General features: G+C 37.1%; 1 protein-coding gene across 3 annotated transcripts in view; it reads right to left on the reverse strand.

The window, feature by feature from the left end:
- LOC118543178 (zinc finger X-linked protein ZXDB) overlaps positions 1 to 26,162 on the reverse strand; it is a 98,906-nt gene extending 72,744 nt beyond the window's left edge. Inside the window, exons 1-2 of one of the 3 annotated variants that reach the window (XM_078064443.1) lie at positions 23,642 to 26,162; positions 7,265 to 8,111 (exon numbers count right to left, since the gene is read on the reverse strand). In XM_078064443.1, the coding sequence (XP_077920569.1) occupies positions 8,046 to 8,111; positions 23,642 to 26,092 (2,517 nt within the window). In that variant the 5' untranslated portion in view covers positions 26,093 to 26,162 and the 3' untranslated portion in view covers positions 7,265 to 8,045. Of the gene's footprint in view, positions 1 to 7,264; positions 8,112 to 10,918 lie in introns of those variants that run through there. The other 2 variants (XM_078064442.1, XM_036103953.2) reach the window with 2 other exon arrangements.
- Positions 26,163 to 27,542: the final 1,380 nt, after the last annotated feature.

Below are 27,542 nucleotides of genomic sequence, written 5' to 3' on the forward strand. Positions count from 1 at the left end.
AAACTGTTGCATCCACTCTGGGAAACAGTATGGGAAGGTGGATGTGTTAAATATTTGATGGGGATTAAGGAGAGAATTTGTGAGTGCACTGGGTGATGTATGGAATTGTCAAATCACTATATTTTACAACTGAAACTAATATAATACTGTATATTAATTATGCTGTAATAAAAAATTAAAAAGCAAAGGAAAAGGAGTATATAACCAGCAATCAAAACTAGGGCTGTGAGATTGTTCTGTGAGTTGAGTGAAGGAATCACATAGATTTTGAGATTCTTGCAGGGAGAAAGAAATCATTAAATGGAGAACAGCTTGGAGTGAAAAATATATAATATGAAATAAGTCTTATCACGGATGCCTACAGTTGCAATAGAGTAAGTTCTGTGGATAGCAAAGTTGATGCTGGGGGAAATTGAGGAGAAGTATACAGCAAAGAAAGATAATATAAATGGTGAGGATGGAAGTAGTGCTCCAATGTCTTGGGGAGAAACTATCTCACCATGCCATCTGCTTGACCTGAAGTTCTTCAGAAAACTGTCTACCTCATGGTGCCTTCTTCTTCCGAGGGCTTTTCCAAGAACCACAGTTTAATGTGTTCAATTTAGGTGACTTTCATTCAGAGTAGCTTTTTTACTTTTTTTTAGTTGAGAGACATGAATTCACCATTGACTCCTTTGAGGTTTGGTAGCAATGTCAGTGGTAGGTGGGATGATGTGAGGCACTTTCAATGGGGTTCAAGATTAGTTCTCTGGTGATGTAATTTCCTGAGAATTACACCTTGAGGAAAAGCAGCTTCAGTTTGTTGATAACTGTGGGTATAATTAATGAGTCCCTTAAAGTATTTTAAAATTAATTAATTGGCTGGGTCATAATCTTCAAGAGTCCAGGAAAAAATATGCCATTCTTAGTCATTATATCATATGGGATGGTTAGTATGTCACAATAGAAGAGGACTAATGCTAAATTCCTGGGCCATGAGAGATTGAGGTATTATTTTTGTTTTGGTTTAGCAAATTTTAGTTTTAATAGTTTTCTCTATTATTTAAGGTTACTTTGTATAAAAAGGACAACATAATTTGGGTATAAAGAAAGAACTGGATTCCAGGGAAGATGGCGGAAGAATAGAGGACCTGTGTTTCATCTAGTCCCAAGAATTCAGGTAGTTATCTATCAAAACATTCTGAACACCTGTGAATTCAACCTGATATCTAAGAAAATATTTGTTGCAATTCTACAAATAGAAAAGTGACCACTTCTTGCAAGCAGCACAAAAATCCCTCAGGGAACAAAAACCACAAGGAGCAATCTGCAGCAGCTTACACTGAGTCAGGAACCCTGGCAAGGGGTGATGCAACTCCGCCCAGGCAAAGACGCCTGAGAATCAGTGGTCCAGAAGACCAGCAGGAAAATCAATCGAATACCAAGTTTATGGATCACTCAGAACTGAAAAACACCTGTGCTAGGTGAAAACAGTATATAGAATTCGAGGTTGATTCTCAGGAGTCTTTAGTCTTTCAGTTTAAATTTTTCTTTTTCTCTTTTCTTTTTTTTTTTTCCTTTTCAACTAGTTTCTTATTTTATCAACCCTTTATTTTTAAGTCTTTTTTAATTTTTATTTTTATATTTACATTTTGTAAATATACTCTTCATTTTCTGCTTCCTTTCACTGTATTCAATTTTATTTTTTAATACATAGAAGTTTTTTTTCTTTACAATTTTGGGATTTAATGTCTTCTAACAAACAGACCAAAATATATCCAGGAAAAAGTGGATCACCCTGTTTTGTCCACCAGTGAGATTATGTCCTCTTTTTTTCCCGTTTCTTTTTCTTTTCTTTTTTGGTTTCTGATCTCTTGAGATTAGTCTAGTGTGTATTTTGCTGGGGTCATTGTTGATATTTTTGGTTTTGTTCTCTCATTCATCTATTCTTCACTGGACAAAATGACTAGAAGGAGAAATTCAGAACAAAAGAAAGAACCAGAGGTAATACTCTCTTCCATAGATCTAATTAATATGTATATAAGTAAAATGTTGGAGCTGGAATTCAGGATAACAATGATAATGTTACTAGCTGGGCTTGAAAAAAGCATAAAAGACACTGGAGAATATCTTAGTGCAGAAATGAAATCTAATCAGGCAGAGATTAAAAATGCTTTAACTGAGATGCAGTCTAAAATGGATGTTCGAATAGCTATGGTAAATGAAGCAGAAGGGAGAGTCACTGACACAGAAGACAAAATGATGGAAAAGAAGAAAGCTGAAGAAAAGAGAGAAAAACAACTAATGGACAATGAGGGGAGGCTTCGAGAAATCAGGGATTCCAAAAAGCAAAACACTAATAGAATTATTGGAGTCAGAAGAAGAAAGAGTGAGAGGGACAGAAGGTATATTTGAGCAAATCATAGCTGAGAAGTTCCCTAATCTGGGGAAGGAAATGGGCATTCAAGTACAAGAGGTAGAGAACAGCCTTCAAAATCAATAAATATAGAACAACACCATAACACATAATAAAGAAGATTTCAAATTTCATAGATGAAGAGAAAATCCTGAAAGCAGCTTGAGACAAGAGGTCCTTAAACTACAGGGGTAGGAACATTAGACTGGTAGGAGACCTATCCACAGAGACCTGGCAGGGCAGAAAGGGCTGGCATGATATATTCAGGGTACTAAATGAGAAAAACATGCTGCAAGAATACTTTATCCAGCAACGGTGTCACTCAAAATGGAAGGAGAGATAAAGAGCTCCCAGGACAAAAGGAAACTAAAAGAATTTGTGATCACTAAGCCAGTCCTGCAAGAAATATTAAAGGGGATACTGTAAGCAAAGAGAGAGCCCAAAAGTAACATAGACCAGGAAAAAACAGAGACAATATATAGAAACAGGGACTTTATACATAATACAATGGCACTAAATTCATATCTTTAAATAGTTACTCTGAATGTAATTGGGCTAAATGCTGCAACCAAAAGATGCAGGGTAACAGATTAGATAAAAAAGCAAGACCCATCCATATGCTGTCTACAAGAGGCTCATTTTAGACCCAAAGAAACATCCACATTGAAAGTGAGGGGGTCGAGAATAATTTATCAGGCTAATGGACATCAAAACAAAGTTGGGGTAGCAATCCTTATATCAGACAAATTAGATTTTAAACCAAAGACAGTAGTAAGGGATGAAGAGGGACACTATATCATAGTTAAAGGGTCTGTCCAACAAGAAGAGCTAACAATTATAAATATTTATGCTCCTAACTTGGGAGCAGCCAATTATATAAACCAATTAATAAGCAAATAAAAGAAACACATTGATAATAATACAATAATAGTAGGGGACTTTAACACCCCACTCATGGCAATGGACAGATCATTTAAGCAAAAGATCAACCAGGAAACAAGGGCTTTGACTGACAAAACAGACCACATGGACTTCACAGATATATACAGAACATTCCATCCTAAAGCAATAGAAAACGCATTCTTCTCGAGTGCACATGGAACATTCTCCATAATAGATCATAGGCTGAGGCACAAACCAGGTCTCGACTGGTACCAAAAGATAGGGATTATTCCTTGCATATTTTGAGATTGCAATGAATTGAAACTTTAACTCAATCACAAGAGGACATTTGGAAGGAACTAAAATATTTGGTGGTTAAAGAGCATCCTACTAAAGAATGAATGTGTCAACCATGAAAAAAAAAAAAGAACTTTAAAGAATCATGGAAACAAATCAAAATGAAAACACAACAGTACAAAATTGTTGGGATGTAGCAAAGGTGGCCCTAAGAGTGAAGTTACATAGCAATATAAGTCTTTCTCAAGAAACAAGAAGTCTCAAATACAAAAGCTAACGTTACACCAAAAGGAGATGGAGAAAGAACAGCAAATGAAACCCAAACAAAACAGGAGAAGAGAAATAATAAAGATTAGAGCAGAAATTAAGGAAACAGAAGCCAAAAGAACAAAAGGACAGATCAATGAAATTAGAAGCTGGTTCCTTAAAAGAATTAATAAAATTGATATACCCCTATCCAACCTTATCAAAAAGAAAAGAGAAAGGACCCAAATTAATAAAATCATTAATGAAAGAAGAGAGATCATGACCAACGCCAAGGAAATACAAACTAAGAATATATTATGAACAAGTATATGACAGCAAATTAGACAATCTGGAAGAAATGGATGCATTCCTGGAAACTTATAAAATACCAAAACTGGAACAGGAAGAAATAGAAAACCTGAACAGATCAATAAACAGTAAGGAAATTGAAGCAGTAATCAAAAATCTCCCAGCAAACTAGAGTCCAGGGCCGGATAGTTCCCAGGGGAATTCTAACAAATATTTAAAGAAGGATTAATACCTATTCTACCGAAGCTGTTTCAAAAAATAGAAATGGAAGGAAAACTTCCAAACTCTTTCTACGAGGTCAGCATTACCTTGATCCCAAAACCAGACAAAGACCCCACCGAAAAGAATTACACACCAGTATCCCTGATGGACATGGATGCTAAAATACTCAAGGAGATCCTAGCCAATAGGATCCAACAGTACATTAAATGGATTATTCACCACGACCAGGTGGGATTTATTCCTCTGCTGCATGGGCGGTTCAACATTCGCAAATCAATTAATGTGATAGATCGCATTAAAAAAAGAAAAGACAAAAACCATATGATCCTCTCAATTGATGCAGAAAAAAGCATTTGACAAAATCCAGCATCCTCTTTGATTAAAACTCTTCAAAGTGTAGGGATAAAGGGAACATACCTCAATATCATAAAAGCCATCTACATAAAGCCTACAGTGAATACCATTCTCAAAGGGGAAAAACTGAGAGCTTTTCCCCTAAGGTCAGGAACATGACAGGGATGCCCACTCTCACCACTATTGTTCAGCATAGTACTAGAAGTCCTACCCTTAGCAATCAGACAACAAAAATAATTAAAAGGCATTCAAATTAGTAAAGAGGAAGTCAAATTCTCACTCTTTGCAGATGACATGATACTTTATGTGGAAAACTCAAGACTCCGCCCCAAAATTACTAGAACTCATACAGCAATTCAGCAACATGGCAGGATACAAAATCAACACACAGAAGTCAGTTGCAATTCTATACACTAACAATGTGACTGAAAAAAGAGAAATTAAGGAATTAATCCCATTCACAACTGCACCAAAAACCATAAGATACCTAGGAATAAACCTAACCAAAGAGTTAAAGGATCTGTACTCTAGAAACTACAGAATACTTACGTAAGAAATTGAGGAAGACACAAGAGATGGAAAAACATTCCATGCTCATGGATTGAAAGAATAAACATTGTGAAAATGTCTATGCTGTCCAGAGCAATCTACATATTCAGTGCAATCCCTATCAAAATACCATCGACATTTTTTCACAGAGCTGGAACAAACAATCCTAAAATTTGTATGGAACCAGAAAAGACCCCAAATCGCCAGGAGAATGTTGAAAAAGAAAACCAAATCTGACAACAGTGCCTGACTTGAAGCTGTATTACAAAGCTGTCATCATCAAGACAGTATGGTACTGGCACAAAAACCGACACACAGATCAATGGAACAGAATAGAAAACCCAGAAATGGACCCTCAACTCTATAGTCAACTAATCTTAGACAAAGAAGCAAAGTATATTCAATGGATAAAGGACAGTCTCTTCAACATATGGTTTTGGGAAGATTGGACAACCACATGTAGAAGAATGAGAGTGGGCCATTTTCTCACACCATACAGAAATATAAACGCAAAATGGATGAAAAACCTAAAGGTGAGGCAGGAATCAATCAAAATCCTAGAGAACACAGACAGCAACCTCTTCAACCTCGGCCACAGTAACTTCTTGTTAGACACCTCTCCAAAGGCAGGAGAAACAAAAACAGAAATGAACTGCTGGGACTTCATCAAGATAAGACCTTCTGCACTTCAAAGGAAATAATCAAGAAAACTAAAAGGCAACCTATGGAATGGCAGAAGATATTTGAAAATGACCTATCAGATAAAAGGCTGGTATCCGATCCATAAAGAACTTATCAAACTCAACACCTAAAAAACAAAGAATCCTATCAAGAAATGTGCAGAAGACATGAACAGACATTTCTCCAGGATGACATACAAATGGCCAACAGACACGTGAAAAAATGTGCCACATCACTTGGCATCAGGGAAACACAAATCAAAACCACAATGAGATACCACTTCACACCAGTCAGAATGGATAAAATTAACAAGACAGGGAACAACAAATGTTGGCGAGGATGTGGAGAAAGGGGAACTCTTCTACAATGTTGGTGGGAATGCAAACTGGTACAGCTACTCTGGAAAACAGTATGGAGTTTCCTCAAAATTTAAAAATAGAGCTACCCTAGGACCCAGAAATTGCACTATTGGGTATTTACCCCAAAGATACAGATGTTTTGGTCTGAAGGGGCACCTGTACCCCACCCCAATGTTTATTGCATCAATGTCCACAATAGCCAAACTATGGGAAAAGCCCAGACGTCCATCAACAGATGAACGGATAAGAAGATGTGGTATATAAAATATGTGATCTATATATATGTATGTGTGTGTGGAATTTTACTCAGCCATCAGAAAAGATGAATACTTAACATTTACATCCCTGTGGATGGAACTGGAGGGTATTATGTTGAACGAAATAAGTCGTTCAGAGAAAGATAATTATCATATGGTTTCACTCATATGTAGAATATAAGCAATAGTGCAAAGGATCACAGGGGAAGGGAGGGAAAATTGAATGGGAAGTCATCAGAGAGGGAGAAAAACCATGAAAGACTCAACCATTGGAAATAAACTGAGGGTTGCTGGAGGGGAGGTGGGGGGGGGATGGGATATTTTGGTGATGGACATTAAGGAGAGCATGTGATGTGATGAACACTGGGCATTATACACAACTGATGAATTATTGAACTCTACATCTGAAACTAATGATGTGCTTACTATATGTTACTCAACTGAATTTAAATTTAAGAAATAAAAATTAAAAAAATAAATAACTTACTGAATTTCTTTGATGAGTTTCCCTTTGAGATGAGTCCCTTGGTTACTCAAAAGAGCCAAGGGAATTTTTCATGTGGAGAACACATGTTCTGATAAACCTTTAGCAACAATTGTGGCCATGGCACTTTTATAAGACAAAATTTCAAGCCAGTGAGAAAACATGTAAGAACATATTATAACCATGAGATTTAGGGAGTGGATATATAATCTGATTGCAAATGAAGAAAGGCTCTCAAACATCTGTATATTAAGACTCCATAGGTACATGTTGTGAATCTTCAATTGAAAACCACTGCCCCAGAATATATTGGATTTAAGTCAAAGAAATACAGTTGTGACCAAGTAACAATTTTAAAAAGTAATTGACATTATGACTCATAACATTGTTGTCTAACATAAGTCAAAAACATCACCATGACTGGTATGAACAGAAACATGTCATGAACATTGAAAACTTTTTAGGAAGTTTACATATTTTTAAAAATATTCATGTTAACATTCTACCCATACAAATTTAATCTGGGAAAGGTTAAGCATTTATTTGGCAAAGTTCCTCATGCAACTTACATGATATAAAATAAATTTAATTATTTTTAGCACTTTTATTTTTACAAGATGAAAAAACAAATACTTTATAATTTTCTAAAGGTTGTCTAAGAAACTCCAATGACAAATTGAGATTAAAATACATCATTTAGGGGTGCCTGGGTGGCTCAGTTGGTTGAGCGACTGCCTTCGGCTCAGGTCATGATCCTGGAGTCCCTGGATCGGGTCCCGCATCGGGCTCCCTGCTCGGCAGGGAGTCTGCTTCTCCCTCTGACCCTCCCCCTCTCATGTGCTTGCTCTCTCTCATTCTCTCTCTCTCAAATAAATAAATAAAAAATCTTTAAAAAAAAATACATCATTTAGGGGGCACCTGTGTGGCTCAGTTGATTGTGCGTCTGACTCTTGATTTTGGCTCAGGTCATGATCTCAGTGTTATAAGACTGAGCTGGGCATGGAACCTGCTTAAGATTCTCTCTCTCCCACTCTCTCTGCTGCCCCCCCAGTCACGTGCACACACTCTCTCTCTCTCTAAAAAACAAAAACAAAAACAAAACAAAACAAACATCATTCAGGATTTGATTTTGGGAAGACGATATATCAAAATTTGTTAGGAGGTGGCAACAGAGATTTAAATAAGATCATAGGTCATTATGAGAAAAAATATTTGGCTACCTAATTAAACAAGTGACAATAAAATATTTTATAAGTATGTCAGGTAACATAATTGTAAAAAAACACAAAAGAACACAAAAACTTTAGCTTTTAAAAGTGCAAAGACTTGGTTCTCTTAAAGAATCAAAGACCTGATAAAGTTAACACAAAGCACAGAAAATTATTCTGATAGGACATAGAATTGTTGCCCTCTAAGCAGATCACTCAGAAAGTAAAGGAAAAACTTTTATAACATCTTATTAAAAATAAACTAATAATCTATATGTTGGCTAACTGAACATAATAATAATTAAAAAAAAAAGAATTTGAAGACTGCATTGCCAAAAGGCTTGTCAAATAAAGGATTAAGTTCCTGGCTTCAAGCAAACAAACAAACAATAATCCAAGAAAAATGTATAATTTTAACAGACAGAAAACCAAATTTTGGCTTTGGAATAGTATACTATTTGATAACAAAAGTTACTTTTTTTTTGCTTTTAATCTTATAAACAAACCCATCAAATTATATACAGTTTGAACCATGAGTACTAAAATTACTTTTTTATGAAACTTCTACTTTCCATACCATTCAGTTTCTGTTCCTCATTTTCCTCCTTCTTGTTGTGGAACAATAAGTCATTTTACTTTAGGACAAAATTACTCTCCTTTTCTTTAATAAAAGCACATCTTTGGGGCGCCTCAGTGGCTCAGTCAGTTAAGCATCATACTCTTGGTTTTGACTCAGATCATGATCTTGGGGTCCTGGGATAGAGCCCTGCATCAGGATCCACACTCAGTGGGGAGTCTGTTTGAGATTCTTTCTCTCCCTCTCCCTTTGCCCCACCCCTGCTCGCTCTCTCTCTCTAAAATAAATAAATAAATCCTTTTAAATCACATCTTGTATAACCTACATATTTAAATTAGCATAAGACTAAGGTTTAAGTTACCAGAAATATCTTGGAAACTGTCCTTAAGCTTATATATTTTTTCTAATTAGTCAATTGTACCTCTTTACTATACCAAATATAGTAAAGATCGGAAAAATGTGTAAGAAATAAAGGAAGAATAGGTGAAGATTATTTTTTAATTTTTATATTTTATTGAGGTATAATTGACATACACTGTTATATTAGTTTCAACTAATGAATCAACAATACTATGTATTACTCGGGTCATCAAGAAAATGTACCCTTTTTTTAATTTTAGATACAAGTACTCTTAATCCATTCTATCTATTTCACCCATCCCTCCACCTACCTCCTCTCTGGCAAAAAAAAACCAGTTTATTCTCTGTATTTAAAAGTCTCTGTCTTTTGTTTGTCCTTTTTATATGTTCATTTGTTTGTTTCTTAAATTCCACATGAATGAAATCACATGGTATTTGTCTTTCTCTGACTGACTTATTTCACTTAACATTATACACTCTAGTCTCATCCATGTTGTTGTAAATGATAAGAGATCTCATCCTTTTTTTTTTTTTATGGCTGAGTATCACAAGCCCAGATTTCAAGACATACTACAAAGCTGTAGTAATCAAAACAGAGTAGAAAACCAAGAAACAGACTCTTAACTATAGAGAACAAACTGATGGTTACCAGAAGAGAGGTGGGTGGGGGATGGGTTAAGTAGATGATGGGGATTAAGGAGTGCACTTGTTGTGATGAGCACCAGGTATTGTATGGAGTGTTGAATCACTCTATCGCATACCAGAAACTAATATTGCACTGTATGTTAACTAACTGGAATTTAAATAAAAACATAAAAAAATCAGTATGGTACTGGCACAAAAATAGACACAAAGATCAATGAAACAGAATAGAGAGCCCAGAAGTAAACTCACACTTATAGGGCCAATTAATCTATGACAAAAATTGCAAGAATATACAATGGAGCTAAGACACCATCTTCAATAAATGGTGCTTAGAAAACTGAATAGCTACATTTCAAATGATGAAACTAGACCACCTTTTAACACAATACACAAAAATAAACTCAAAATGGATTACAGACCTAAATGTAAAACCTGAAACCATTAAATTCTTAGAAGAAAACATGAAGTAAGTTCTTTGCCATCAGCTGTAAAAACATTTTTCTAGATATGCCTCCTCAGGCAAAGGGAAACAAAAGGAAAATTAAACTACTGGGACACCAAAATAAAAAGCTTTTGCACAGCAAAGGAATCCATCAACAAAACGAAAGGGCAACATACTGAATGGGAGAAGTTATTTGCAAATGATATATCTAGTAAGGGGTTAATATCCTAAATATCTAGAGAACTTACACAATTCAACACACACACACACCTCAAGCAATCAAATAATCCAATTAAAATGGGCATGGAACCTGAATAGACAGTTTTCGAAGATGGACATACAAATGCCCATCAGACACATGAAAAGATACTCACCATCACTAATAAGGAAATGCAAATCAAAACCACAATGAGATATCACTTGACACCTGTCAGAATGGCTAAAATAAGAAATGCAAGAACTAAATGTTGATGAGGATGTGTTGAGAAAAGAAGCCTTGTGCACTGTTGGTGGGAATGCAAATTAGTGCAACAATTGTGGAAAACAGATTGGAAGTTCCTCAAAAAATTAAAAATAGAACTACCACATATCCAGTAATTCTAGTACTGGGTGTTTGCCCAAAGAAAATAAAAACACAAATTCAAAAAGATATATGTACTCTTATGTTTATTGCAGTATTATTTACAATAGCCCAAATTTGGAAGAAACCCTAGTATTCATCAATAGATAAGTGGGTAAAAAAGATGTGGTATATAAATATATATACAGGTGAGGCTTATGTTTAAAAATAAGTTGACATAAAGCATAATTACTGTTGAATAAAGTTTTCAGAATAATGAGACAATTTTGTATAAATGCACAGTTACATAAATAATATTAAACATCTAATAGATATGATGCCAGCTTATCTAATCAGTAAATCTACATAAGCTCAAGAAGTACACACTCAAGTAAATAAAATTGCATTATTGTATTATACTTAAACTTGATAACTCAGAAGACATAGATATTTTTATAAAACAACATTATCAGTCTTTTTTTTTGCCAAAGATTTACATAAATCACATGAACCAGCAAACTTAAAAGATCAGCAACTTAATGTAGACTGCTATATGCAGACGAAGTTATATACAAACCTAATGGTAACAATATATCACAACCCACTAATAAACGTGCAAAGAAAAGAGAGAAAGAAATCCAAATATATCACTAAAGAAAATCAGCAGTGAAAGAAAGATAAGAAAGGATCAGAAAAAATCTTCAGAAACGAGCACAAAAAACTAAAATGATAAAATAAATACATATCTTTCAATAATTACTTTGAATGTAAATGGATTAAATGCTCCAGTCAAAGAATATAGGATGAGGGTGCCTGGGTGGCTCCAGCTGGTTAAGCGACTGCCTTTGGCTCGGGTCATGATCCCGGGATCTTGGGATCGAGTCCCGCATCGGGCTCCCCCTGCTCTGCGGGAAGCCTGCTTCTCCCTCTGCCTCTGCCTGCGACTCCTCCTGCCTATGTACTCTCTCTCAGTCAAATAAATAAATAAAATCTTTTTAAAAAAAATATAGGGTGACAGAATGGATTAAAAAAAAAAAAAAAAAAACAAGACTCATCTCTATGCTGCCTACAACTCATTTCAGACCTAAAGATACCTGCAGATTGAAAGTGAGGGGATGGAGAAACACCTGTCATGCAAATGGATGTTAAAAGAAAGCTGAGTAGCAAACTAGTATCAAACAAAGTAGACTTTATTTTTTAAGTTTTTATTTGAATTCCAGTTAGTTAACATACAATGTAATATTAGTTTCAGGTGTACAATATAGTGATTCAACACTTCCATACAACATTCTGTGATCATCACAACAAGTGCACTCTTTAATCCTGATCACCTATTGAACCTATCTCCCCACCCACCTCCCATCTGGTCACCATCAATTTGCTTTCTAAAGTTAAGAGTATGTTTCTTTGTTTGCCTCTCTCTTTTTGTCCCTTTGCTCATTTGTTTTGTTTCTTAATTGCCACATATCAGTGAAATCATATGGTATTTGTCTTTCTCTGACTGACTTATTTCACTTAGCATAACAGTTTCTAGCTCCATTCATGTACTTGCAAATAGCAAAATTTCATTTTTTATATGGCTGAGTAATATTCCATCATATATATATACCACATCTTTATCCATTCATCATTCCATGGACACCTGGGCTGTTTCCATAATTTGGCTATTGGAGATAATGCTGCTATAAATATTGGGGTGCATATATCCCTTTGAATTAGTATTTTTGTATTCTTTGAGGAAAATTCCAAGTAGTGCAGTTACTGGATTATAGGGTAGTTCTATTGTTAACTTTTTGAGGAACCTCCATACTATTTACCACAGTGGCTACACCATTTTGCATTCTCACCAGCATTGCAAGAGGGTTTCCCTTTGTCCACTTCCTCACCAACATTGGTTGTTTCTTGTGCTGTTGATTTTAGCCATTTTGACAGGTGTGAGGTGATATGTCCTTGTAGTTTTGATTTGCACTTCCCTGATGATAAGGGGTGTTGAGCATCTTTTCTTGTGTCTGTTGGCCATCTGTAGGTCTTCTTTGGAGAAATGCCTGTTGATGTCTTCTGCCCATTTCTTAATTGGGTTATTTGTTTTTTTGGGTGTTGAGTTTTCTAAATTCTTTATATGTTGTAGATACTAGTCCTTTCTTGGATTTGTCATTTGCAAATATCTTTCTGCATCCCATAGGACTGTTTCCAGGATTTAAGCCTCACTGGGTGCAAAAACTCACAAAATTCAGCTCCTCTCATTTTCCCAGCCAATGGCTATGGGGAAATGTTCTCCTTGTGCATTCCCCTGTGTGCTCCCTCCTCATTCTCTCACCCTTCATTGTGACCACAGCTCCCTCCTCTTTGCAGCATCCACAATCCTTTTCTCAACTAAACCATGTCTCCAAACTTTCTACCTTCTTTGATATGGCCTCTTCTCTCCCTGTGGTTGTTCTGTTATGCTTCAGGTTGATTTCTGGGGTATTTAGGATGACTGATAGTAATCTAGTTGTATTATTGGGACCAGGTGAGCCTAGGGTTCTATTCCACCACCATCTTCTTGGGTCAAAGAAAGCAGACCTTAAAACAAAGACTATGAGAAGAGACAAAAAAGGACACTATATAATAATAAAGGGGACAATCCAACAAGAAGATATAACAATTGTAAATATTTACACACCCTACATAGGAGCACCAAAATACATAAAACAGTTATAACAAACATAAAGGATCTAATTGATAATTATACAATAATAACAGGGGACTTTAACACCCCACTTACATCAATGGACAGATCATTTAAACAGAAAATCAAGAAGGAAACAATAGCTTTGAATGGCACACTGGACCAGATGGATTTAGCAGATATATTCAGAACATGCCATCCTAAAGCAGCAGAATACACATTCTTTTCAAGTGCATACGGAACATTCTCCAGAACAGATCACATAGTAGCCTACAAAACAAGCCTCAACAAATTCAAGAAAATCATACCACACATCTCCTCTAACCATAAAGCTATGAAACTAGAAGTCAACTACAAGAAAAAGATTGGAAAGAGCACAAATATATGGAGGTTAAAGAACATGCTACTAAACAATGAATGCATCAACCAGAAAGTCAAAGAAGTAATAAAAAAGTACAAAGAAACAAATGAAAATGAAAACACAATGGTCCAAAACCTCTGGGATGCAGCAAAGGTGGTCCTAAGAGGGAAGTATATAGCAATACAGGCCTATCTCAAGATACAAGAAAAATCTCAAATGAACAACCTACCCTTACACCTAAGGGAATTAGAAAAAGAACAACAAACAAAAGTTAAAACCAGCAGAAGGAAGTAAAAAATAAAGATTAGAGCAGAAATAAATGACATAGACAAGAAAAAAAAAAACCTAATAGAACAGATCAATGGAACTAGGAGCTAGTTTTTTGAAAAAATTAATAAAATTGATAAACCCCTACCCATATTTATCAAAAAGAGAAAGGATTCAGATAAAATCACAAATGAGAGATGAGAAATAACCAACACCACAGAAATACAAACAATTATAAGAGAAATATTATGACAACAAATTGGACCACCTGGAAGAAATTGATAAATTCCTAGAAACATATAAACTACCAAAACTGAAACAGAAAGAAATAGAAAACTTGAACAGACCTATAACTGGCAACAAAATTGTATCCGTAATAAAAACAAAAACAAAAAAAACCTTGCAACAAACAAAAGTCCAGGGCCAGATGGCTTCACAGGTGAATTATACCAAACATTTAAAGAAGAGTTAATACCTATTCTTCTCAAACTATCCCAAAAAACTGAAAAGGAAGGGAAACTTACAAATTCATTCTATGAAGCCAGCATTACCCTGAAACCAAAACCAGATAAACACAACACTAAAAAAGAGAACTACAGGCCAATATCCCAGATGAACATAGATGCAAAAATTATCAATAACATAATAGCAAACTGAATCCAAGAACACATTAAAAAAATCATTCATCACAATGAAGTGGGATTTATTCCTGGTCTGCAAATTCAATATTCACAAATCAATCAACATGATACATACATTAATAAAGGAAAGGATAAGAACCATATGATCATTTCAATAGATGCAGAAAAAGTATTTGACAAAGTTCAACATCCATTCATGTTAAAAACCCTCATCACAGTGGGATTAGAGGGCACATACCTCAACATAATAAGAGCCATGGAAAACCCATGGCTAATATCATCCTCAATGGGGAAAAACTGAGTGTTTCCCCTATAGTCAGGAACAAAACAAGGATGTCCACCCTCACTACTTTTATTTAACGTAGTACTGTAAGTCCTAGCCTCAGCAATCAGACAACAAAAAGAAGTAAAAGGCATCCAAGTTGGCAAGGAAGAAGTAAAACTTTCCCTATTTGCAAATGACATGACACTCTATATAGAAAACCTGAAAGATTCCAACAAAAAAAACCCCAAAAAACAAAAAACAAAAAACAACTGGTAGAACTGATAAATTCAGTAAAGTTGCAGGATACAAAATCAACATACAGAAATCTGTTGCATTTCTATATACCAATAATGAAGCAGCAGAAAGAGAAACTAAAGAATCAATCCCATTTACAATCACACCAAAAACAATAAGATACCTAAGAATAATCCTAACCAAAGAGATGGAAGACCTGTACTCTGAAAATTATTTTCCAGTGGGGGAAAAATTATAAAACACTGATGAAAGAAACTGAAGATGAAGGATAGAAATGGAAAGACATTCCATGCTCATGGATTGGAAGAACAAACATTGTTAAAATGTCTATACTATCCAAGGCAATCTACACATTTAATGTAATCCCTATCAAAATACCAACAGCATTTTTCACAGACCTATAACAAACCATCCCAAATTTGTATGAAACCACAAAAGACCTCAAGTAGCCAAAGCAACCTTGAAAAAGAAAAAGAAAAGCTGGAGGCATCACAATTCTGGACTTCAAGTTATACTACAAAGCCATAGTACTCAAAATAGTATGGTACTGGCACAAAAACAGACATATATATCAATGGAATAGAACAGAAAATACAGAAATGAACCCACAACTGCATGGTCAATTAATCTTCAACAAATCACTGAAGAATATCCAGTGGGAAAAAGACATTTTCCTCAAATAAGTGGTGTTGGGAAACCTGGACAGCAACATACAAAAGAATGAAACTGGACCACTTTCTTACACCATCAAAAAGATAAACTAAATATGGATTAAAATCTGAATGTGAGACCTTAAACCATAAAAATCCTAGAAGAGAACACAGGAAATAACTTCTTTAACATAGTCAATAGCAACTTCTTTCTAGGTTTCCCTAAGGCAAGGGAAGCAAAAGTAAATATAAACTAGTGGGACTTCATCAAAATTAAAAGCTTCTGCACAGCAAAGGAAATAATCAACAAAACTAAAATGCAACCTATGGCATGGGAGAAGGTATTTGCAAATGATGTATCTGATAAAGGGTTAGTATTCAAAATATATAAGAAAAACTTACAAAACTGAACACCCTAAAAACTAAAAATCCTTTAAAGGATATTTGAAGTAGAAATAGTTAAAAACACCAACTACCAAGATTATCTGCCATGTTAAATAATCAATGACATCTATTTTGAGCACATTTTGGCATTTCATAGGTCTAAATTTGGAAAACTTTTTACTTTTTACTATCTTCATGAAACTTCTGAAAGCCAGATGGTATTAGATAGATGACCAATGTTGTAATAACATCTATTTGAAATTTTTATATTACTAACTGTAATTGGAAAATACTAGGCGTGTTTCAAAATTGCCATTGTGCTTTCATCCAGACGTTGTCAACCAAAGACACTTAGGAAAAACCAAAACACTTGGCTATAAAACAAAATTAACTTCTTTCTCTGTTGTTTCAATTTTATTTTCTTATTTCCATTTTTGGGAAGAATCCTCAATGATTTTTGTAAATCCAGGTACCACTTTATCTTTGAGGAATTTTTGCCCCAAAAGAGATCTAAACTCTTGAAGGGCAATCAGGATCACTTTGCAAAAAAAAAATCCTGTGAGCAGCGAGTTTTTACAATACTCAGTAGATTTAAGCAGTGAAAAGGACTATCCAATGCCTACTATAAAAATTGAATAAAATATAAGTCAACCAAATTTTTAGGGTCTCATCTAAAAACTCAGTGTTGTAGACAGTCTTCTAAAAATGCTATAATATGCTCTAAAATACATAAGATTAATCAGCAAGATTACATAAACAACAGTGACATACCCAAGTGGGAAAGTGAGTCCTCTAATAACAAAAAGAGAAAAATAAGTTTTACTTAATCAACAACACTTTGAAAAGTGAGACAATAAAAAAATCTATGACATCTCTTTTTTCTTACATCATGGCATCTGATACAATTTTTATTGATACTATTGATAATTAAAAATAAAATAATAATTAGCTCTAAGAAGAACAGGAACATAAGGTAATTTTACGGGGAAAAATACTAAATTTCTTAGAAACACCAAGTGCTAAATTTAGTATTAACTAGAATGCCAACATGAATTGAGAGGAAAAAAGTACTCACTCCATCCAGCAGCACATAATCTAAAATTGGAACTAGCCTAGAATAAACTGCTGCTCTATTAACTGAGTCATTGCCTGTGGAATTTCCATTTCAGCTCTCTATTTTGGCTGATTTCCTCATAAACAAACATGTGACCAGCTACTTTCTTCCACATCCAGTGTAATGTAGTCTCACACTGACTGCAGCATAAACAGGAAAGGGAAATAGGTACTGATAAAGATTAATAATTTCTTGGTTTTATCCCAAAGTTAGAACGCTTGAAGAGTTGAAATGTCTGTTTTTGCTACCATTTGTAGTTATTTTGCATCTTGAAAACAGCGTTGCTTTTCACTAGAGTTTTATTTTGCTATGGTGCACTTTGTTCCCCTTTCCAAATGTATTAAGCTACCTATATTTAATTCAGAATCTTAAATGCTTGCTTGATGATTACCCTGACACTTACCACATGATTGGTGAATTCTCAGGATTCTCCATGCAGAATTCCAGTTCTCAGTCCTAAATATCACATTAAATTTATATACCCTTCTTTTCAACTAGTGTACTTGCATGAAATAATTACTTTCTAATTAAAGTCTGTGGTTTTTTTTTTTTCAGAAAATTAAGTCTTCTTTTGTGTCTAATATGAGGAAATTTTATTTAGCTTAATGCCATTTATTTGCATGCTAATTCATTTGAAAATATACAATTTCAAAATATCACTTTCAGATATATGTATGCATGTATGTGTATGTGTACATTGATGAACACTGACTATATCCAGAATTCTAATCTAGAATAACTAAAAATAAAGCAAAATTTAAAATTTATTTCCCAGAGGATTTTGCTGTAATTATTTGAGCTACCATTCAAAGTTCTGTGCAAATTTTAATTTAGGATAGTTTACCCTAATTGCTGCATCCCAGATTAAATTTTAGATTCTCCAAATTTTTTGAAACAGTTTTTGATAATATGTGCTTTGAGTTTTTCCTCATTGCTATAATCCACATTCTGAGAATGGCAACTGCTATTCTATTTAAATCTGTATTATTCCAAAATGTAAACATTTAGAACTTGATTATATATTATTTTCATTACCTAATTGTCTATATCTTAATGTGTATGAGCACAAAGACAGAATTTGTCAAATATGTGCTCAAAAATACTTGTTTAAATGAATTGATTAAATAGACTTTTGTGTTATAATTTATAGTGTTTCACACAGAGTAAGGACTCAGTAATTGTCAGCTGCTTAATAAGCTGGTAACAAGAGATATTCCCAAGGGATTCACATCCTACTAGTGTTCTTAAGAATCATTGACTACCGTCCATGGTTAGGATTATTTCAACTAGTTTTTAAATGGTTTATTCATTCTCTCCTTATTCACCTTTATTAATATTTGCTTATGTTGAAAACAAAAAACATGGAAGAAAGAAATCCAACAAAATGTGAACAATGTGATAGGAAACTATGTGGAGGCTTACTTTTTATGATGGAAATATTTTAAAATATAACTTATTTACTCTCAGTTTTTCTTTGGACTCCATTCCTTCTGAGTTATCACCAAGAGTGGTAAGGGTAACAATAAAAAGGACAAAATATTTTGGGATAACAGAGGATGTTATCCTGTGACTGAGTTCTCACATCATATCAGTCAATGACATTGGGGGTTATTAGGAAAGAGCCCCAAAGATCACATGGAAGTTAGTTTTAGACAATCCTAGTCCTGTCTCTTCCAGTCTGAGAAAAATGCAGGTAAAACTTAATCTAACAAGGTTTATATTGAGGAAATATTGAAATGGATGACTAAACAGCATCTCCCAAATTATAGAGAAATGATTTATTATATTACTAAATACCATAAAGTATCTGTGGAATATCCAAAGTAGGGAAGCGATTATTGTATAATCCACAATATGTATAGTTTACAGTAGAGTAGGTAACTATAATTTATCACTTCCCAATGAATTAAACATGCCTTAATCATCTTTCCATAGGTACTCCTGAAAAGATTTCAATACCCTTCTTGTTCATGAAAATGAAATGTAATTTTTACAGTCTCCAAGAAATCCCTAGTCATTTCTGATCTTGCTTTCTTTTATAAGATTTATTTTTTTATTTTAGAGAGTGAGAGAGTACAAGCAGGGAGGAGGGTAGATGGAGAGGGAGAGAGAAAATCTCCAGCACACTCCCTGCTGAGCACGCGGAACCTGACGTGGGGCTCGATCTCATGACACCGAGATCATGACCTGAAGAAAATCAAGAGTCGGTCAGTTAACCAACTGAGCTACCCAAGCACCCATCTTGCTTTCTTTTTCTGATGGATGTCTCATATATTCAATGAGTCACCAAGTTATATTTGTTTCCTCAATTTGGGAATATCCCTAATTAATCTTTCACTTCCTGCCATGATTTCTCTTCAGGTCCTCATCACAGCACCCTGAAATTATTTTACAATAGACTCCTAAATGATTTTATCTCCCCCCTCCATCAAATCTACATTATGTATTTCTACTATATTAAACTTTCTATTTATTTATCACTTGACTTTCTTTCTTAAGTATCTTCACTGGGTCTTAACCATGTCCATAATAAAGTCCTATCCACTATGACTGATTTTCATAGCTCTTTAGAGTTAGGCTCCCTACCAGCAGTCTAACCCTAACACCCAGAACTTACCAAACCTGAGCCCTGAACTAGATTGTCTTTCCCAGTGTTGTGTGGCCTATTCCATTTCAAATTCTTTCTTGTGCTTTTCTCCCTGGCTAGAATTCATCTACTCTCTTTTCAACATAACTAAATCTAACCATCCATTAAAGCATAGATACTGCCCCTCCTTTTCCTCCAAGCCATTAACTTGGTGTCTGAAATCATGTGTCCTGGTATTGTTTAGTTGTGAAATATTTAATATGTGAATTCCTATGTCCTTTCCAAAATTGAGATGTGGCTTACATTTTACTCCTCTTATCTATATTCCTAGTACTCTACCTTGTATTTTTTATGTACTCAGTAAATTAACTTGAAATATACTGTGAGGTTCCTAGCTTAAAAACTGTTACCAAAGGCCCAGATCTGACAAATATAAAAATTCATTTGTAGTATGTGCTTTGCTCTTTAGATGTAGTTGTGTTCTGACAAAGAGTTTAGATAATCTGTTCTCTAAGTCCCCAACACATTTTATTTTAATTGCCAAGAAAATCTTTTGTTCAAAAGCAATATATACACAAATTTCAGTTCAGCCGTATATTTTAATTAGCACATATTTTGAGTGAACTGCATCTAAATTATCATCAAGTGGATCTGTTTGGTATCAATAATTACTAAGGGATTATAAGTATTCCCAAAAAGGGAGTTAATCAATGTTTAATCTGGAATCAAAGAATAGTCATGAATACCCTGTTATACCAAGTCTTCTTTTAATCCACAAAGAAAAGTGATCCTCATATTCTATCAAGTTTCACTTCTACTGAAGACTTTGAATTATGCAATACTATAATGAAATAATGATAAAAATGTCAAGATTAACATATTTTAACTCATGATGAACATGTTCAACAGAGTTCCCTGGATGCAAACCTTTCTGCAAAGCATTTTGTTACTGTTTTCAATTGGCAAAATCTTCATAAACCAAGGATTTAAGAGGCATCGTGAGGCAAATGAGAAAACATTGAGTCATGTCCCATTATTTTTTTTAAAATGGCATATTTATGCCAACACTAACAGAAATGTAGCCATTACGTTTGTAGTCACACTTCTGACTGTAATGTCACGCCATTTTCGCCATCATACTGGGAAAATGGTATTGGAAAAGAAATTTTTTGAACAAATTGATTGAAAGAAACTGTGTGAGACCACAAAAAATTATAAGATATTTTAGCTTCAAGAAAGTAAATTTTGTCCATTGAAAATTCCACAGAGCGGCTCCTGGTGGCTCAGTGGGTTTAAGCATCTGCCTTCAGCTCAGGTCATGATCTCCAGGTCCTGGGATGGAGCCCTGTGTTGGGCTTCCTGCTCAGCAGGAAGTCTGCTCCTCTCCCTCTCTTTTTTTTTCTCTCTCTCCCTCTGCCCTTCCCCACTACTTGTTCCCTCTCTCAAATAAATAAATAAAATATTTAAAAAAAAAGAAAATTCCACAGAATATAATAGATCTAATGGTAAGACAGAGGATCGAGGGATTAAAGAAACAAAGTGAAATAATTTTAAAATATTCTTATGGTTATATATATTAACAGATGCCTATAACCTGCATGTTTACCTCAGGCCTCATATTCCTATCTGTAGGAAAAGAAAAAAAAATCTATTTAAGAGGACTTAACTAATGACAACACATTTCCAAAATGGGCTTAAAATTTTTCCGAAGTGCTGAGAGAGAACTGTTAAATGGTTAGAAACAATCATACTCCGACCACTTTTTTGAGTTACAAATTTATGTATATACTTCTTGCTTTTTCACTGAATGAGCACAACCAATTTAAAAACCAGAAAGATAGTACAGTTGCATTTCAAAGTGGCAAATTATAAAGTGCACTACCAAAGTGCTGTAACTGTCATCCACAAACATCTACATGCAAGCAGTAATGGGTTAGAATGTTTCAGAGCAACTAAGAGTGTTTGCTAGCAGAACAACATGGTGAAAAAATTTAGAAAAGTAAAAGAACATGTCTTATGAAAACCTTACATAAAAATATCCCCATTATCATTTGATTTATATGGAAATACACTGACATCTAAATTCAGAAAATAATTTTGTACTGCATACTCAGACTTGCAGTAAATACTGTGACTAAAAAATGGGCCATAAGGGGAATGGCTGAGAGATGGTGACCATGAAAATGACCTGTCTAATTAAAATTTAAAAAGAAGAGATCATGACATAGACTGAAACGCACATGTTAGAGAACTGGTTGGAGAAAGAGCAGAGCAGGCAGAAGGGAACAAAAACATCAATTACAGTGGAACAGAAAAAGTGGTTATAAATAAAAGTAATCATGAAACTCAGAAGAATAAAATGGGAATTGATATATATATATATGTATATATATAATAAATATAAAATTCATTTATAATATGAGTTAGGTAAATTTTAATTTTTAATATAAGTTATAGTTAAAATTTTGCCGCAACTATCTCACAATATTGTGAGGCTCAAATATAAGTTGTGAAAGTGCTACATAAACTATAAAATGCTATACTCATGTAAGACAAACAATATTTACTCAAAATGCAAATGAAACCTCTCATTCCAACTCAGGGAGAAGGCAAGCAATGAGCTCTCTGGGACACAGAGGGTGAAAATGTCACTCTGATCCATTCTCAGATTTTCTTGGAATCACAGGCTCTATATATTCACTCTATGGGCTGGCTTTGAATGCAGAGCAAAGATAATATAATTCGGACTAATGGACCTGGGGGCAATGTTACAGACGAATTGTATGGAGAAAAATCCTTCTTAATTTGTGGAAGAAAGATATTCCCTTCCTCCTTCTTAACGTTCATAAATCTTTTTGCCTGCACAAACGTCATATTTAATTATGCTGATTTCTCCTCTTTGAGGAAGGAATGAGAGGGGCAGGAGAGGTGATAAAAATTCACTAAAACATGCCAAAACACGTAACATTCTATGCCCAAAACTAACTCCTAGGATAGAGAAATAAGTCTACAATACACCAAATGAACTGAAGCTTACTGATGCTAAATGACTTATATAAGGCCACTTATTCACCACCAAATCAATATTTCTGGGTCTGAGTCATATCAAAGCTCTGGCATGTTCTACAACACAGCCTTCCATTAAAAAAAAGAAGAAGCTAGAAAGATAAGGAGGTAAGCAGAACTAACCCATATTTTTAGCTTTCTTTTTTTAAGCTCTAACACTAGATTTTAGAAATATTTTGACATTCTGTAAAATTTCCATTATAATTTTAAAGTTAAACACCAGTTCCACATTCTCTGATCATTAACTCTCAATGCATTTTCATTACAATAGAAGCGCATGCAATAGTTAATCATGGTAAGATTTCCTAAAATTTTCAAGAAAGAGCACAAAATCATTAAATACAGAGTTAAAAGACCTTAGAAATAATCTATTCAAACCACCTCATTTTATAAATAAGGAAATTAAGGCTCAGATAGGTTAAGTGACTTGCTCAGGGTCACACAACTTGACAGTTCCAGAGTCAAGATCATAAATTAAACATTTAGTCCAGAATAGCCTAAAAATTGAGTGTAATTCATAAGAATAAGCCACGTGGCAAGGAATTAATAGTTCATACCAAAAATGAGCTGCCAGTCACTGTGATAAGATCTGTTTCTTTCTGAGAACCATGGTTTCCTGCTGGATTGGAGAATCCAAACTGGGTTTCTTCCTCCTGTCCAAAGAAGTCAGAGTCAGGATGTACATTCCATTCTGCTTTGGTTGGCGGCAGTAGTTCTGAGACACTGTTTTCACAAAGGGTGCTTGAAGGAGTCAGAGCATCTGTGTCCACTGTTAGCTTACTGCTGGGGGTCAAAGCTTGGGGCTCTTGACTTGAGTTTTTCATAGCCAAAGAGCCCAGAGATGCCAATGGCCCCACACTTAGACTTGGGACATCATCCATATCTAAGGGACTCTGCTGAAAACCAGAGGCTGTCGTTCCAAAAAAGAGAGAGGTATCCAGACTTTGAGGAAGGTCACTGGTGGCCATCAAGGCCCGAGGGTCCACAGCCTGCCCTAAGGAATTATTACTATTAGCAGGGAGGCTCCCTGCCAGAGTTGAACTCACAGAAGCCACATCAATAGTCAAGATTCCAGAGTTCACCAATGCTGTGTCCAGCACTGCAGCAGAACTACTGCCAGGCACATCCGAGAAGAGAGACACTAGCTCTGCATCACTGAGATCACTCTGTCCCTGGCTGGTAAGTTCACTGCTGGGCGTAAGAGAATTCGCAGCTTCTAGCTGAGCTAAGAGATCCTGGCCGAGGTTGTGCCTTTTGGTCATGTGGGTCTTCATGCTGTGCTTGGATGTGAAGAGTTTATTACAAGTAGAGACTGGGCAACGGCTTTTCCAAGTGTCCACGTCCTGTAAGTGTTTCTTGGAGTGAATGTAGAGACTACTGCGAGCAGAGAACCTGGCACAGCAGCCTTCCACAGGGCACACAAAAGGCTTTGTGCCCAGGTGGGTTATGCTGTGGCCTTTCAGATGCTCAGCCCTTGTGAAAGATTTCCCACAGCCTTCCACAGGGCACATGAACCTCCGGTCATCCTCGTGCTTCCTTTTGTGCCTTAAGAGTTTGGACATGCTGGTGAAGTTCCAGCCACAGCCGTCAAAGTCACAAAGGAAAGGTCTCTCACCGGTGTGGCTCCGCAGGTGAATTTTCAGGCGACAAGCCTTGTCGTACTGTTTGCTGCAGCCAGGAAAAGAGCAGGAAAAGAGTTCCTGTTCCCTGAAATGGGCACGGTTATGGGAAAACAGGGCACTCACTGTGATAAACGTCTTCTTGCAGCCAGAAAACGCGCACTGGTATGGCCTCTCAGGCTCGAAATGGCTGCGCTGGTGGGCGCTGAGTTTGGCCTGAGTAGGGAAGCTCTCTTCGCACACCTCGCATTTGAACGAGTTCTCCTGCTCATGGCCCTTCATGTGCGCCTTGAGGTTATACACCGTGGTGAAGCTCTTGCCACAGCCCTCCGCAGGGCAGCCAAAGGGCCGCAGTTTGTCGTGCGACTGCAGGTGCCTCTTGAGCTTGTAGGAGGTGGTGAAAGTCCAGCCACAGCCGCCCAGGGGGCACTTGAAGGGCCGCTGGCCCTGGCTGCTGCTGTGAGTCAGCAGGTGCACCTTCAGCTGGTGCTTCTTGGCGAAGGTTTGTCCGCACTGCGCCTCGGGACACAGGTACAGCACCACGCCCGGGCCTGGGCCCAGCGGCCTGCGGGGACTCTCGGCTGCGGCTCGGCCCTCTGCCTCCTCCTCAGGCGCGGGGGCGGGCGCCGGTTCAGCCGGCTCGGCCAGCAGGAGGTCGGGCGGCAGCTCGGGGCAGTCGCTGGGCTGCGCGGCGTGCGGGACCCCCGCTTGCGGAGCCATCAGACCCCCAGGCTGAGGGGCAGGCGCGACCCCAGGCCCCCAGGCTGGCGGCGGGGGCGTGGCCAGGGTGAGGACACCGTTCTCGAAGCGCAACAGCAGGTTTTGGTTGTGGACGGTGACGGTGCCCGTGAAGGCCGCAGCGGGTCCCAGGCCTGGGGCGGGGATCGGGTTTTCAGCCGGGGATGGGGCGGGGACTGCGGACAGGCAGCGGGGGCCTAGCGCCTGGCGGCCCGCGGGATTCGCGCCATTCTCACCCTGCTGGAGCTGTGGGACCGACTCGGCCTCCTCCCTCCATACAGGCCCTGCGGCCTGGCCGGCGCCCGTGGTCTCCACATCGCCACCCGCCGGGTCCAGCAACACCAGGAAGAAGTCATCGCTGTCGCCGTCGCCGTCGCCGCCGCCGCCGCCGCCGCCGCCGCCGCCTCCGCCAGCGTGATCCGACCTCGGCGCCAACGGGCTCGGGCCCGGGCCCCGTGAGGCCGCTCGGGCCTCCTCGTGCCGCCTCCCGGGCCCGCCATCTTGGGGGCCCCGGAGCAGCAGGAGGCGGCGCGCGGGGACCTGGCCAGCCCGCGGGTCAGGGCCGCCGTGGAACCGGCTGGCGCCCGCGGGGCTGCCAGCACCGCCGCTCTGTCGTGTCCCTCGAGGCGGGAGCAGCCTCGGGCTTTCCATCTCCGCGTCGGTGAGGCTCCACTGGAACCAGAGCCACGGAGGAGGCGCGACCCCGCCCCCTGCCGCGGGCCTGAACACGTTCCTGAAAGGAAAAAAAAAAAAAAAAAAAAAAATGTGCAATGCGCAGAAACTGGCCCTATCAGATATTAAAACGTGTTTAACGACACAGTGATTTAAATATTCTGGTACTGGGTCTCTGGGACAGAATAGAAAGCCCAGAGGCAGAGCCTGGTATGCACAAATAAGTTCTACATTCAATATTTGTAGGAAATCAAGGACGTCTTCCCAGATAATGGGGAAATGAAAGTTCACCTGGCAAATGGTGCTGGAATACCTAGCAATCTATCTGCTAAATGCAACTTAAATCTGTACATCACTGTATATACCAAAATAAACACCCTCACCCCCTCCCAGTGGTAAGCATGGTGATTTTTAATTGTTTACTGGATGGCTGCCTGGCTGGATTTATCAATCCAGTGAGAGAAAATTCCTGGGACAATACACTATGTGTCAACATTAAACTACCATAGTGCTAGCAAATTATGCTGAAAATGATTTTTTTTTTTTTTTTCTGGACAACTTCCATATCCAGAACTGTCTTGAGCAAGGTCCTCAGGAAGATTTGTTTTATAGTTATTTATTTATTTATTTATTTATTTATTTATTTATTTATTTATATTTTTTGCCTGCTGATACAGAAATTAGAATGAGTAAGAGGTGGGGCCAAAACAGATTACCACTGTTCAGCCTAGAAGTGCAAAGCCTGGAAGATGAAACAATTTATATTGAATCCTGGAAAACCCACCCCACCCCTGGGTTCTTCTAAGACGGTGCACAACCTAAACCAACTCTTTGCCATTACGCCATGGTCAATTTCATGTCCAGTCCCACAGCATTCCTTAGCTAATTCTAGATTCTCCAGCACATGGAGGTCTCTGGACAGGAGTACCAGTTAAATGTGATAAGATTAAACCCTAAGTCACTGTTATGGACTCTGCTGAGAAAAATACACATATGACCGTGTTCAATAGTCCTGGTGTGCCGCCTTGCATTTCAGTGTGGTGGCCCAATCTCACTGTAATGGATTTGGCCTGTGATGCCTAATGATTGTATTAATGATGATGATGATCTTCTGACTTGTCTGTCATCTGTGATTTGGGAAATGATATAAATAGAGGGTGAAATATCTAGCAAGGGAAAGGTTTAGGGTAATGACTAGATTATGGGGTGCATATAGTTTAAATAATCCCCACTCCCCCCTTTTTAGTGATAATGTATACTTGCGGAACACTTGATAGAAAGAAAAAGTTTTTCATCCCTAATACTCTAAACCTCATCAGAATTTTTACTTCACATATTTTCCTTCCATTACATTTTTTTGCAGGAAGCCATATTTAAAATCTGAGGTATAGAGGAGTGCATAAAACATATCTGCCAGGTTTAGATAATT

Source organism: Halichoerus grypus, chromosome X (genome assembly GCF_964656455.1).
Source record: "Halichoerus grypus chromosome X, mHalGry1.hap1.1, whole genome shotgun sequence".
NCBI classification, from domain to species: domain Eukaryota; kingdom Metazoa; phylum Chordata; class Mammalia; order Carnivora; family Phocidae; genus Halichoerus; species Halichoerus grypus.